The sequence below is a fragment of the Brachyhypopomus gauderio genome, chromosome 3, assembly GCF_052324685.1.
Source record: "Brachyhypopomus gauderio isolate BG-103 chromosome 3, BGAUD_0.2, whole genome shotgun sequence".
Taxonomy (NCBI): Eukaryota; Metazoa; Chordata; class Actinopteri; order Gymnotiformes; family Hypopomidae; genus Brachyhypopomus; species Brachyhypopomus gauderio.
In genome coordinates, this window is record NC_135213.1 from 25,789,394 (window position 1) to 25,802,555 (window position 13,162).

A 13,162-nucleotide genomic window follows, 5' to 3' on the forward strand; every position below is an offset into this window, starting at 1 on the left:
TATATAATGTACTGTCTTTCATGTATATAATATTTCGTCTAAACGATTTCAAATACATATATCGTATTTATTTTAAATTCATACATTACCTGTTACATTTTGGTTGACTTTTATTTTGAAATATTTGGATAAACACGACAGGAAGTCCATCCCTCTTTTCATATAGCTTGTTTGCAACATGGCGGCAACCCAGACATCAAATCCATCGCAATTGCTACCACTTGGTATAAACAATATTTATAAAACTGTATTACCGTGATTTACCTGCTTTGGTAGCTTGCTAGCTAAGACATTTACCTTACTTGTACATGCTATTTTTTAAATTTATTTTTAGGTTTTAGGTTTTGTTTAACAGTAACAGACAGAAAGACACGCTGATGGTGTTACTGGTGTATCATCGTTAGGTCTTGTATTTACTTGGTGAAAGTCAGCGCAGTGTAACGTAATTTATTTTATTTTATTCAAGAAGCCCTACATCCCAACTGGTGAAGTTACCGTTGTGTTATACATTTTGTGCTCATAAACTGACTAGCTAACAACCCTGCTCAGCCGTTGAGATGTTGTTTAGCTAGCTAGCCAACTTAGCAAACACCAATGCATCTGGTTGGCTTGCAAGTTAGTTATTTCTTACGGCTAGTTCGTCACAGAGTTAAAACTTATATTCTTTATTTTGTCTGTATCATTGGCTTCAGATATTCCGACTGAATCCTTCTCAGGTCTTGTCTATTAGGATTTCTAATTTAAAATGTGGAACTTTGAAAAAGGCAGTCGTGAACCGAGTGACGTCCATAGATGCAGATTTCACAAACCAGGCTACTGGTAATGATTAAATGAATGAACGGTTATGAGCTATCCCAGGTCACTAACTAGTGATAATAGGAATGTTAATATATACTAGCCACATGTTTCAATACGTGTTTTCAAGTTGGTGTAAGTTAAGAAATTGTTGCTGTTTATAATTTTCTTGCATTATGTTGTGCATCTGATTTGAAAGGATTAAAAACATGACCCCCATCTAATATGTATATATGCTTAAGAGTGAGGTGGTGTGTTAACCAGTCTACATACCACCCCCTTTCTGAAGTCTTTCAAGGATTATCTGATACAGCTATTAATGTTCATAGATATAGGCATCACAAATCCAAATGGGACCAATATCGAAATGGAAAATTCATGGATTAATGGATGCTATGTGTAGCAACTTCACAATTTATACAACAGTCAAGCACTAAAAGGCAACCTTTTTATACCTGCAAATTGTTGATTTGATTTGTTGTTTCTGTAACTGCTGTTATCTGCATTGATTTGCAGAACTGGTGGACAAATGCATTGGCTCCCGAATTCACATCGTTATGAAAAATGACAAAGAAATAGTGGGTACCTTATTGGGGTTTGATGATTTTGTCAGTATCCTTTAAATATTTTTCATCTGCTTCATTTTCTTGAAATTGTTGTAGCCTTTTTGGTACTAATGTACCAAATAGATTGTGATCCTTGACCTATTTAATCAGACATGGTACTTGAAGATGTTACAGAGTTGTAAGTAGCTGCACATTTATTTACCCATTTTTCTTACTGAACTTGAGCACTTATTTTAATATTATAACTTTGTCTTTATCCAGCGAAATTACCCCAGAAGGAAGAAGGATAACAAAACTGGATCAAATTCTACTCAATGGCAACAACATCACAATGGTAAGAATTGATTAGAAATCATCCATTCCTGGATCATTATTTTCCAACTTTGACAGTATTTGCAGAAATGTATCTTTTTCAGCGTGCTCATTGGTGATGCACAAACATAAACTGGTCAAACTGAATTCGTGAAGCAGAACCAAAATCAAAGAAAAAAAAGGTTAAATCTGTCTTTTAGTAAGGGACTAATGTCCATTAATCAGATGTGGTAGATACCTTATTACTCATTTTAAAATAATTGCTAAATAGTAAGTAAGGTTGATATTATGAAATCAAATTTTATTTCAAAACAATTTTACACATATTACATTCAGTTTGAAACTTGCCTGACATTCACATCAATTTTGAATGGAATGAATACAGTGAATGTATCAGACGTAATGTCTTAATGATTGGTCAAATGCTGTTTAACATGTCTGTGGTATTACCAATGAGATTCAAAGCTGGAGATTTAGCTTTGATAAAATGAATGAAACATACCTCTTGAATGTACTATTGTAACAATTGTGCTTTTAATTTGTTAGTGCTTGCTTAATACATGATTGATACGCATAGTATATAAATGTTGTAAATGTGTTCATGCAAATTGTTTAATCCAGTTAATCCCAGGAGGAGAAGGACCAGAAGTATGAGATGTGGATCACCTTTAATCTTTTCATCTTGAAATTTTGTACCAACTGAAAAAAAATATTGTAAGAACATTTTTGAGTTACCATTACTAGTTTATTATTAGTTTTCATAATAATGAAAATTATCTTAAAAGTCTTAGTGAGGCTGCTAAATTGATTTTTTTTGTTATAAATGGAAAAAAAAATAAATTGTGAATGTTTGAGTTAAAGCAGTATTTGTACTACATCGAACATTATGCAGATTTAATTTGAAGCTATAGTCAAGTAGTCTTAGAATATCCATTACATAATTTAGAATAAACTCAAATGCTGCAACAATGAAGTACATGCAACAGATGTGGAACTTTATCAAAATTAATTCTCAGAATTTTGTTTACCTTTACTGTAACCACAACAACCTGATTTAGTAGCAGTACAAAACAGGCCGATGTATTGCCTCAAGTTTGATTTATTTGTTTGATACCAAATAAAGTTTCAGAAATGACAGCTATTGGTCAAAATGAGTAGTTATTGGAAATATTTGTACTGGACTAAACAACAACAAACATCGATGCTCTCTGTCTTCATCATCAATACATAGAGGGCTTTTCTTCTCCCTTGGGGTTTGTGACTTTCTCCAAGTTCTTGCTGATGATGTCATACAGCTCTGCCTGAATATTGGCACAAGATAAATAACTGCTGTGAACAGGCATATTTTCAAAAAAAAAAAAAAAAACCCACAATTTTCAACCTCTAATACTTATACACCACATTTTCTTATTCATGGTTGCTTTAAAACAAAAAATAGTTTGCTGGCTAAAAGGAACATTCACAGTATTCTTTTACATCTATTGTTAATTATCATGGGCAGTAATGTTTCTATTTAGAAAATAACTGAAAAACCTTATTGCTTTCACAAAACAAGCTTAAGGACAGCTGCTCAATTATTTCAATATTTTAAACATTAAACAACAAAACTATAGCTGGTACACTTAACAATAAATATCTTGTGATGAGACAGTTTTTCGTATTATTTACAGAACACAGTTTGAGTACAAAGTCTGGATGGAGCAGGGGAACCTGTAATGGTAATTATTCTGTAATTCCTAAGAGCATGTAAAATGTACATGAGAGTAGGCATAGTTTTAGACAGAGGACAGGGACATGTCCCCCTCAAAGTTTGGATTCATATAGGAGCAGCGGCAGCTAAGATGATTAGTTCTTGCTGGCATGGAAAACAAAGGATATGTTCTGTAGTTTGGTTTGTTACCGATTGCTAGATAACTTGCTATTTTTGTAGGTCTATCAGGATTCTCATTATTGTTTTTTCCATTGCCAGGTTTTTGTAAATTTTGAAAATCAAATCAAATATATTTGTATAGCGCAAATGTGCAAAAGAAAACCTAAATAAAAAAGGTAGGTTTACAGTACGTTGACAATAAAAATGACCACAAATTCTTCATCTGAAGAGTCTAATGTAAAATAAAAATGTTATTTTACAAATAGATATGACTGAAATTCAAGAACATGTTTATTTCTACTGTTTCTACTGTTATTTCTAATGTTGTTTTTTCAGTAATATGAAATGTCAATAACTTCATGAAATAGACTTCATGATATGTATTGAGTACATGGAGATTAGGTTTAAGAATATTGGAATGTTTTTTTTTAATACAGTCCTTAATGGAAGGCATCTAACTCATGATACTCAAGTTGTTACACATATGCATTAAGTGAATGTACTCACATAAAAACCACGAATGTCCAACACAATCACTCTGATCTCACAGTAGGTAGCTTCATCTTTCTCATGAACAAGTGATCGGTAATCCATCTATAGTACAGTAAATAGTACAAGTAAGTTCTCCTGTTTAATTATTTGCCTTAAAATGACAAACATCATGTCCTAATGTGAAGTTCTTAGTGTGCAAGACTCTTACAACATGAGTTTCTTTGGAAGCTTTAGCAACTGCATCACCTCTCTCTGTGAAATACCTGAAGACCAAAGTGGTTGTAAATTAGATGGAAAGGAAATGCACAAGAAAGCATCTTATTCTTAAGTTAGTCTTAGATAAAACTGCTTATAAAATGCTTCATATGAGTTTTGTACTTGTTAATGTTGGTTTGAAAACCCTCCACTTTTGTCTTCACTGCAGCAATTCTCTCAAGGATTTTTTCCTGAAATAAAAGAAAGAAAAAATAAGCGAAACTTAGTAAGCCCGTACAGTTATAGCTATACAGTTATACTCTTCATGAAAGCAAATGTGGCTATCATTGGACCTACTGTTGTTCAATATTTGTCCTTTCGGTGTAGGGATTGTTTGCAGGAAACACTTAATAGCATCATCACCTTTCAGTCTTAAAACTATGCAATTACACTACTGTGAAGATGTAATCATATCTTCATCACATTTGTACATGAAGCTAGCAGTCTGCTGGTACTCAGTGATGAAACGTGTACTCTAAAAAGATAAATTGTAAAGAAAACAACAACAATGTAGAAAATACTAGTTCTAGCATGTTGGTAATTTACCTGGATTGCAACTCCAAAATCATTTCCATCTTCTATTTTGGGAATTAGATATGAAATCCAGCAGGTAACCTGTACAACAGAAAAGAAAATGAATCCTTTATTAGTTTTGCACCAGAACTATGAGGTTAGTGCCTGATAGCTAGCACGAATTTGAATTTAGTACACATATAAAGTTGTTTAAGATGTGTAACAATAAAAAAGCTGCAGAATGACTGATAACGAGAGAATGTGACCTGGGGTGTTTTGTAGCCTTTTGTGTGTCTGTATTGTGGATTCAAATAATACAGCATCTTGTCATATTGTGTGGAACAATATCAAATTATTCAACTAAGTAGTTAATGAATACTGCACAACCTCATTCAGCACAGATCCATATGTTTATCCATATCTATCCAGGGGTACTATCCATAACCTTTTATTACTCTGAAAACAGTCAAATTAAACATAACTGATTTATATTTTGATGAAAAAGTATAATTTTACTTTTTACAGTTTTTTAAAATATCTGTTAGGTGGACAGAAATCAACTTTTTAGTCTTTAGCACAGTAAGGACAAGTCCTTGTGTACGATGTTTAATATGCACCGCCCTGCTTACTTCTGTTAGTGGTAAGTGATAAATCAAGCATAGGTGTCGAGAGAACTCCACATGTGCTCAGGCATATAAACAGTTTATATAAAAGGCTGAAAGGCATAAAAAATAAGTTGAAATATATCATATGAAGAGCAAGAAACCCATGAAGTGAGATGCTCTGGAGATCCAGGAATTCCCATGGCTGATGTAAAAACGTACTGAATATGTAACATGATAGTGGTTAAAACCCAAACGCAATTTCTCTCACTTACTGTTATGCAGGTTTCCTTGAGACCGGTAATCTCTGGCTTTACAATATCCAGCAACTTCATGATTTTGCAATTTCCTTTGATAAATCCACATTTGGGAGCTTTGAGGAAAAAATACAAAGATAATTGTTAAAGGACGTTTAATCTGAAATCTACATAGAACAAATACAAATTATTAGTGGTAATACTGAAGATTTTTATGTTAATATAAAGGTGTGGAGACAAAATTCTAAATATTCCCAAACTGTCAGGAGATAAGCTTTACTGTAAGAGGGATAATCATGGATTGAAAGTGTTTTGAGCATTAGCTGCTCACATATAGTGACGTTGTTCAGCCAGCAAGAACACATTCACCTGAATCAACACAATCACTTGATCACTCAACACAAGCACATGTGCCTGTGCAATGCTCACCAGTACAGTGCCTGGAAGATGTGCTGAGTTTTGAGACATGTCTTAAGACATCCCAAGACATGGTGATAGCTTCAATGCTAGTATGAATCTTAATATATGAGTGCTTTCATGATTTTACCCCTCTGGCATTCCTAGGTTGACAGTTTTTGTTTTGGGTTTTTACACTAATTTCTGCCCCATGTCTTGCTGTCATGGTTGGCTCTACCCTGACATCTGTTTCCTTGGTTACATCTTTTACCATCCTTCATTTTGTTTTCACTTGTGTTTTATTAGATCTTATTGGCATCTGTATTTATACCTGATTTCTAAATGTTTTTCTTCGTCTGATTATTATTTCATGTTGCATGTGTCTTGTTTATCCCTGTTTAACCCTTGCGTTTCACTGTGCACACTGTTGGGTCGTGTTCATTCAGCTTTGCTTTTCTTCTTGTATTTTCCTGTCTATGTTGCTGTTTGTGCAATTACGTGTTTTGTGTTGCCTCTGCTAGGAGCTTCCTACATTTGTGAGTGTCCAGAGTTTTCTTATTCCCTATTTTCACCATGTTTTTCAACTGGGGTGGTAGAATCTCACCCATATATGGATATAGGACTTAATAGAATATGCTCATCTACACATTTGTGTGCAGCTAACAACTACATATTAATTTGTTTGCAGAAATAGTTGCAAAATTGGCAATGTCACTGAAGAATAAGTGTGGCAAATTGAGGAAAAAGGTATAAGTAAATATTTACATTGTTGCAATAATGTGAATTAGCCTATATTTGTATCCTAGAATAATCATAGGATTCAACATAGTACAGTTCCAATTATAAAACCAACCCAAATGAAAAAACTATATATAAAAATAAATAAAATATATAAAATAAAATAATTATATATATATATATATTTTAGGTAAAGAAAAATATTTACCTAAAAATATTTAGAAAAATATAACCCTGTTCAGACAACTATGGATGGGGTGTGGATGTGGATATAAGTATATGGATATTAGGAATATGCTAAGTAAGGTAGGTATGGAGCGGAGATGGAATTGGGGTGGTGTTAGGGATACTACAGATGGGTGGGGTAGGCACAGACCCCTGCTTTTCTTTAGTCTGCAAAATAATGTGGGAATCCTGAAAAAAATTACGTTTCTTTTTCTTCTCCTCTTCATCATTCTTATCTGTCTCCATTTCCTGTGAGAAACAAATGCATGCCAGTATTAGCCATCAAATGTTGTAATGTTAATAAATGTTTTACTTCAAATTCCAAGGGCATTCCAACCTCATCCTCAGGTGTAGGAGGATCAGGAATGGGAATGTCTAGTGGTGCATGGAGTGAAGAGAGGTCAGAAATGCAAAACTCCTCCTCCTAATAATGAAATGAATAAAGAGATAGAGATTACATATTAAACCAGTGGTATATTTTTTTTTGTCACATATTACTTTGTTTTCTTGTGTCTCAATGGGTCTGTCCAAAAACCTAGCGATCGGACTACATAGACAGTGTTTTATGTCATAGGCAGTGTTTAAGTGCACACTTCAAGACAAGCACAAAGTTTGCTCCAATTTTCTTATTCAATATTCAAAAAACATTCAAACATATTTTTCTTAATATAAAGAAAAACATAGCAATAGCATTTATGTTACCTTTTTTGACCAAACTAAGTTTTATAAACCGAGGGATTAGCATTTATGCTATTGCAGTTTAAAGCCTCATGGTACTGTTGTAGATAGCCAGGTAGCTAACATTTTTCTAGCACAGTAAGTAGCTTATCGAACAGTTAAATCATGATAAAAAGGGGAAGAGGAGAATCCATCCTGCTGAAACGTGATACTGTAAGACTAAGATAATGTAACAACTGTAGGGATGGCAAATTTAGGCGCAAAGCTAACTCGTTTAGTTTTAATAATTTATAACTTTTGTGATAAATATGCATGTCTGAATGTAAGGTAACTTTAAAGTGTGACAACAGTATGTGGGATTTTTAGTCTGCCTTTCCATAATACGGATAGAGAATTACATTTCTGTTCGAATATTAAGTTAATTGCTCAGAAGTTAATTCTGGTCTTGTCTTTGCTATGCTCCTGACGTGAAGACTTATCACTTCATTCGTAGTTTAACTTTTGGTTCATGTAATGTTTGTACATCTTACTTTAGATAATGTGATGCTGAATGTGCTAAATTACATAATGTCTGAAATGTGTTTGGTTAGTATTTGAGATAGCACTCATTGAACATTAAATCAGTTTTGTTTACCATATAGGAGCACTTTGTAGTTCTACAATTACGCTGTGCCCCTTAATACGCCACCCAAATAATACCTGTCTTTGGTGGTCTAGGATGTTCTGACTATTCAAACAGGGTGAAAGGAGGATAAAGTATGCAGAGAAACAAATGGACTACAGTGTGTTATTATAGAACTACAAAGTGGTCTTATATTGTAAAGAGCCAATAAAATTATCAGTGCAGATTCAGAAGGTGGTCATAATGTAATTTAATGTATTTATTTTTATTGATTATATATTATTAATTTTTTCATTTTTTGCTATGAGTTATATAAAGGCAGCTGTAAATGTATACACAATGACCATGGAAAAGATATGTGCAGAAATTATTTTTCATATTTTTTACTTTTTTTTTTTTTAGAAGATGTGAGCTCTGATGAAGATTGTTAATGCCATTGGAATGGTAGCCTATTTTAAGATAAATGCATTATAACTTTAATAAACAATGTTTATTGTTACATTAGTATTAATTCATGTTTTGTAGTTGCTTAAATTGCTTGATTTTAAACATTAATGAAATAAAAAATTCTACCAAAAATTACATCTGAAACACTTGTATTTCCTTATACACTGTATTGTACTCTTTATTTCTCAAGTAATTATGGTGTTTACCTTCAGAAGATTATCCAGCTGAGAGATCTTCTTTGGAATATGATTAGAGAAAAGGTCCTCAGCCTACAGAAACAGCAACTGCTATTCAAAATAGTTTGTTTTTTTTTGCTGGGGCTATAAAATCAATTATAATGCATTGTTATAAAATATATAGATAGTTGAATTGACCAAATTTCTTGAATAACATACCTTTTGATAAAGAGACTGGCGGAAGTTCTCAACCTAGAGATTAGAAGAACTTGAGTCAAGAGATCTGTTTTGCAAGTTCTCATTTTATCTTTCACAGTAATAATGGATATGGAAATATATATGCATAAAATTAATCCATTGAATTACTACCAACATATTGTGCAGTACTTACAATACAAATGAATTTGAATATTTAAGTATGTTTTGCAGCCAACTGAATTTATAGCAGTAGCAGTGTCTCGGTGCGAGGAAGACAGGATGCTGAGACGAATATGTGTAAACATACACAAAGTTTTATTAAAGAATAACACAAGCTGCGCTTAGTAGCCGGGCAGCAGAACAAACAACAGGAACTAACTCACACAATATATACTTTAACACATAACAAGCACCGCATGTAACACATTAGAGTAACAAGATGTGTGAACACATACAAACACACTACCACACTCACAGGGAGAACATATATAGACACAGACTACACAAACACACGTCCGAAGGGAGGGGTCTGGGGCTGTACCGTGACAAGCAGATTACTAATAAACATATTTTATTAAGCAATATCACATCAGTCTCTATTTTCTTGGGAACATTTTGTGCATGTCCATGTCCAAAAAAACTCTTTTGCTATTTTCAGACAGGCACATACACTCACTTTATTAGGTACACCTTACTAGTACCAGGTTGGACCCCCTTTTACCTTCAGAACTGCCTTAATCCTTTGTGGCATAGATTCAACAAGGTATTGGAAACATTCCTCAGAGAGTTTGGTCCATATTGACATGATAGCATCACGCAGTTGCTGCAGATTTGTCAGCTGCACATCCACAATATGAGTCTCCTATTCCACCACATCCCAAAGGTGCTCTATTGGATTGACATCTGGTGACTGTGGAGGCCATTCAAATACAATGAACACACTGTCATGTTCAAGAAACTAGGCTGAGATGATTCACGCTTTATGACATGATGCGTTATTTTGCTGGAAGTAGCCATCAGAAGATGGACATGGTCAGCAACAATACTCAGGTAGGCTGTGGCATTGATACGATGCTCAATTGATACCAATGGGCCCAAAAATAAATATCATTATTTCATTGGAGGTGGCAATGGAGGAACCCTCCCTCACCTCCATCTCCAAGATGGAGACGGAGGATCAGGGTATCTCTGGTGCGCATCCTTCTATGGCTGGTGCATGCTCTGCCAGGATGGGTAAGCACCCCTCCAAGACTTGTGCTTGCCTCTCCAAAGGGCAGGCCCGCTGCCACTGCAAGGTCCGAGCATCCCTTGCCGCGTCTGAACCCTCAGACTCAGAGAGGAAGAAAGAGGAGCAGGGGCCAGCCAGCACCTCTGTAGAGCAGCCAGAAGTCCTGCCGCAAGGTGGCCAGCACACACTGCAAAGACACCAGTGTTTGCTACAGAGTTGTTTGTGCACGACAGCCAGCTGCTAATGCGGGTTCCCCACGGACTCCTGAGGTTAGCATGCATCTTCTAGCCTCTGATGCGCCCCCTGTCTACTCCTGTGTGTTTGGTCCTGGTGTTTGTGCCAAGGTTTCTTTTTCCATTTGTGCCCCTGTTGGTGAATGTGCCTGTGTTTGTCCTCATTACCCGTGCTGGTCCATCATATTACAAGGATCTATTTTGTCTATTCAACACAAAAAAAGGGGTGAACAATGTTGTGGCTGATGCTCTGTCTCAGTGTGAGAGACCATAAGTTCTTGCTTTGTTTGTGTGTGTGTTTTGCATTTTCTGTTGCAGCTCAGCACCCATGATCATTAATTAACCCCAGACTGTGCCCCTTGGATCCAGATTGGCTGGCGTGCCAGTCTGTGGCACTGAAACCAGGAAGTTGAAGTGGTCAACAGAACTGTGAGAGTTCAGGAAGCCAGCTTTCCAGCTCAACTTATGTTTGTAGATTACCTTTTGGATTGTGTATTCCTTCATATTCTTGACCTTTTACTTCTGTGTCTGGCCCTTGCCCTTGGGCTTGTTCCTTTGCATCTCTTTGGTTATTCTGACTGTGTGCCTGTCTGTTGAACTATGATCTTAGATTCGCTTTATTGTTACTGTTGCCAAAAGTCACTTTGTATATAACTCCACATAGGGTTGACTGCTGTGTAATTTTGGGTTTTGGTTTCCACTGTGTTTGGTCCAGAGTTAAGGAGTTAGGGAGATGTTTGTGTCTTTTTGTTTTCTTACAGTACTTTCACAATAGGTTAAGTAATACTGTGGGTTACAGTTAGTGTGGGTTATGATTGTTTGTACTGTTGTTTTCAGCACTGGGTCAAACTGACACCACTGGTGTTCTGCATTGCACTGTCATACCATCCACTGTCACAACTTTACTCCCATTTGTTGTGATTACCATAGGCTACCCGTTCAGTCATCATTTTTTACCCCGGTTCACCACTGCTGACTGTATGTTACAAACCAAGACAGGGTTGTAACATCCTGTCCCTGTGCTTGTCCTGTCATTGTCTCCCCCTGTCTTCCCATGGAGGCGGTCATAGGCTGGTTCATTGGCTCTCCCCAGGGGGAGGCTGCTCCTAGGAGTGTCCTTGTTGCCACAGCTCTACACTCTAGTCCAGGCCATCACTGTGGGTCTAGGGTCTGATTTCTGGTGCTGGGCACTCCAGGAGAAAGCGTCCCTCGGTGGGGGTTCTATCATGATCTGTCCCCGACTCCTCTGTTGGGCTCGTTAAATCTGCTCTCATCTTGTCACCCTGCCTCAGCCACACTACATTACAATAATGAGAAACTCTACTCCATACAAAAGTATTGCCTCCCATTTTTGTTTCTGCAGTTCACTTTTCCTTATCTCCATACCAAAACACTCCCCACACTGCAACACATTTACAGCATGGCTGCTGAAGTCCTATGCATACCAATATGCTCTTTACACACCTTGCACTTCACTCAAAATTTCCTAAATTAGCTTTGTTTGTTTTTATTGAGTACTGCAGGTGCACCTGAAGGTTTTGTAGTACCATTGTACCATGAGAGTGAAATTGGAAACTCCCATGATCTTTGGGAAATCCAGATCCGACCATTTGCATCCCTTTAAAAACTATTAATGAATATACACAGTAGAATTTTAATATTTTAAACTTTGTGGTCAAGTTTGCTAGGACCAAGAACATGTAAAAAGTTACTCGAGAATTTTACTCGAGATTTTAGCCATGCGTTTTTGTCGCGGCTCAAAATGAAAGTGAAACCCATCATAACAACGCAACATCACTAACAATTTGCAAGTCACTGTGGAAATACAGGTAACAGAACAAAATCTATATTTTCACAGCAGCAATAACAGTTTTGTTCGGTTTCAGTTTAAACATAAATAAATTCACAGATAGGATAATCGCCGTGCATTTTAACGATGACTAAACCGCGCCGTATCGTTCATCGCCCGTTAAAGGCCTACCCAACTAAACTTAATACAGCTTAGTACTGATCCTCTGGATAAAATAGTAAACGTAGTAATTGTATAGACTTATTTTACTAAGCCACATTCATCTATTGAACATTCAAACTATTACCAAAGACGTTTCACTGTTCAGTTGGTTCGCTCAACACGCCTGCGCTCGTTCGTGTGAAAAATAATGTGTAAAAACGTAAATGCAGCGCTTACCTTTACCGCGTTCTCTACGCTTATCTTGAATTTCGACATTCTTAGCTGCTTTTCGCAAATAATGATAATTTCAAAGCAATGCAATGGAAGTGCAGGTTAAGAGGAGACAGTCTTGCAGTTGTGAAAAACACTTTCGTTCTCTGCGATACCTGAATAACCAGCTACTCCTCCCAACTTTGAAGATATTTAAGGATTCTCTGAAGGCAATCAAAACTTAACGTTATTTTACGTTACATTTTTCAACTTCAACGTAATTAAATATTTGGTGGAAATATACTTTACGATTGCTGTTAATTTACAAAAAAAATCTGTATTTATTTAGCAATGTAAAATATTCCATTTTCACGTAAAAATTGCGCCCACCTTAAAGA

General features: G+C 35.8%; 2 protein-coding genes across 2 annotated transcripts; one reads left to right on the forward strand and one right to left on the reverse strand.

Annotated features, from left to right (window-relative positions):
- Positions 1 to 144: 144 nt before the first annotated feature.
- lsm5 (LSM5 homolog, U6 small nuclear RNA and mRNA degradation associated) lies at positions 145 to 2,810 on the forward strand. The gene is made up of 5 exons (XM_077000713.1): positions 145 to 224; positions 1,312 to 1,407; positions 1,512 to 1,539; positions 1,623 to 1,695; positions 2,295 to 2,810. Exons 1-5 carry the CDS (start codon positions 179 to 181, stop codon positions 2,325 to 2,327), a joined length of 276 nt encoding a protein of 91 aa, XP_076856828.1. The 5' UTR covers positions 145 to 178; the 3' UTR covers positions 2,328 to 2,810.
- Positions 1,954 to 12,950, reverse strand: psme2 (proteasome activator subunit 2). The gene is made up of 11 exons (XM_077000712.1): positions 12,792 to 12,950; positions 9,164 to 9,196; positions 8,975 to 9,037; positions 7,359 to 7,445; positions 7,225 to 7,270; positions 5,681 to 5,778; positions 4,837 to 4,905; positions 4,414 to 4,481; positions 4,244 to 4,298; positions 4,051 to 4,137; positions 1,954 to 2,974 (listed from the first exon to the last, which is right to left on the reverse strand). The coding sequence occupies exons 1-11, from the start codon at positions 12,828 to 12,830 to the stop codon at positions 2,894 to 2,896; spliced, it is 726 nt and encodes a 241-aa protein (XP_076856827.1). The 5' UTR covers positions 12,831 to 12,950; the 3' UTR covers positions 1,954 to 2,893.
- Between the last annotated feature and the right edge of the window lie 212 nt (positions 12,951 to 13,162).

Bases quoted from the DNA above. Each gene is read 5' to 3' on its own strand.
- psme2 (XM_077000712.1), bottom strand. From the start codon at position 12,830: ATGTCGAAATTCAAGATAAGCGTAGAGAACGCGGTAAAG. The intron at 4,906-5,680 runs GTAAGTGAGAGA...TCTGTTGTACAG, and splicing joins TCAAGGAAACCTGCATAACA to GTTACCTGCTGGATTTCATA. The intron at 4,482-4,836 runs GTAAATTACCAA...CTTTTATTTCAG, and splicing joins ATTTTGGAGTTGCAATCCAG to GAAAAAATCCTTGAGAGAAT.
- lsm5 (XM_077000713.1), top strand. From the start codon at position 179: ATGGCGGCAACCCAGACATCAAATCCATCGCAATTGCTACCACTTG. The intron at 225-1,311 runs GTATAAACAATA...ATTGATTTGCAG, and splicing joins ATCGCAATTGCTACCACTTG to AACTGGTGGACAAATGCATT. The intron at 1,696-2,294 runs GTAAGAATTGAT...TGTTTAATCCAG, and splicing joins ATGGCAACAACATCACAATG to TTAATCCCAGGAGGAGAAGG.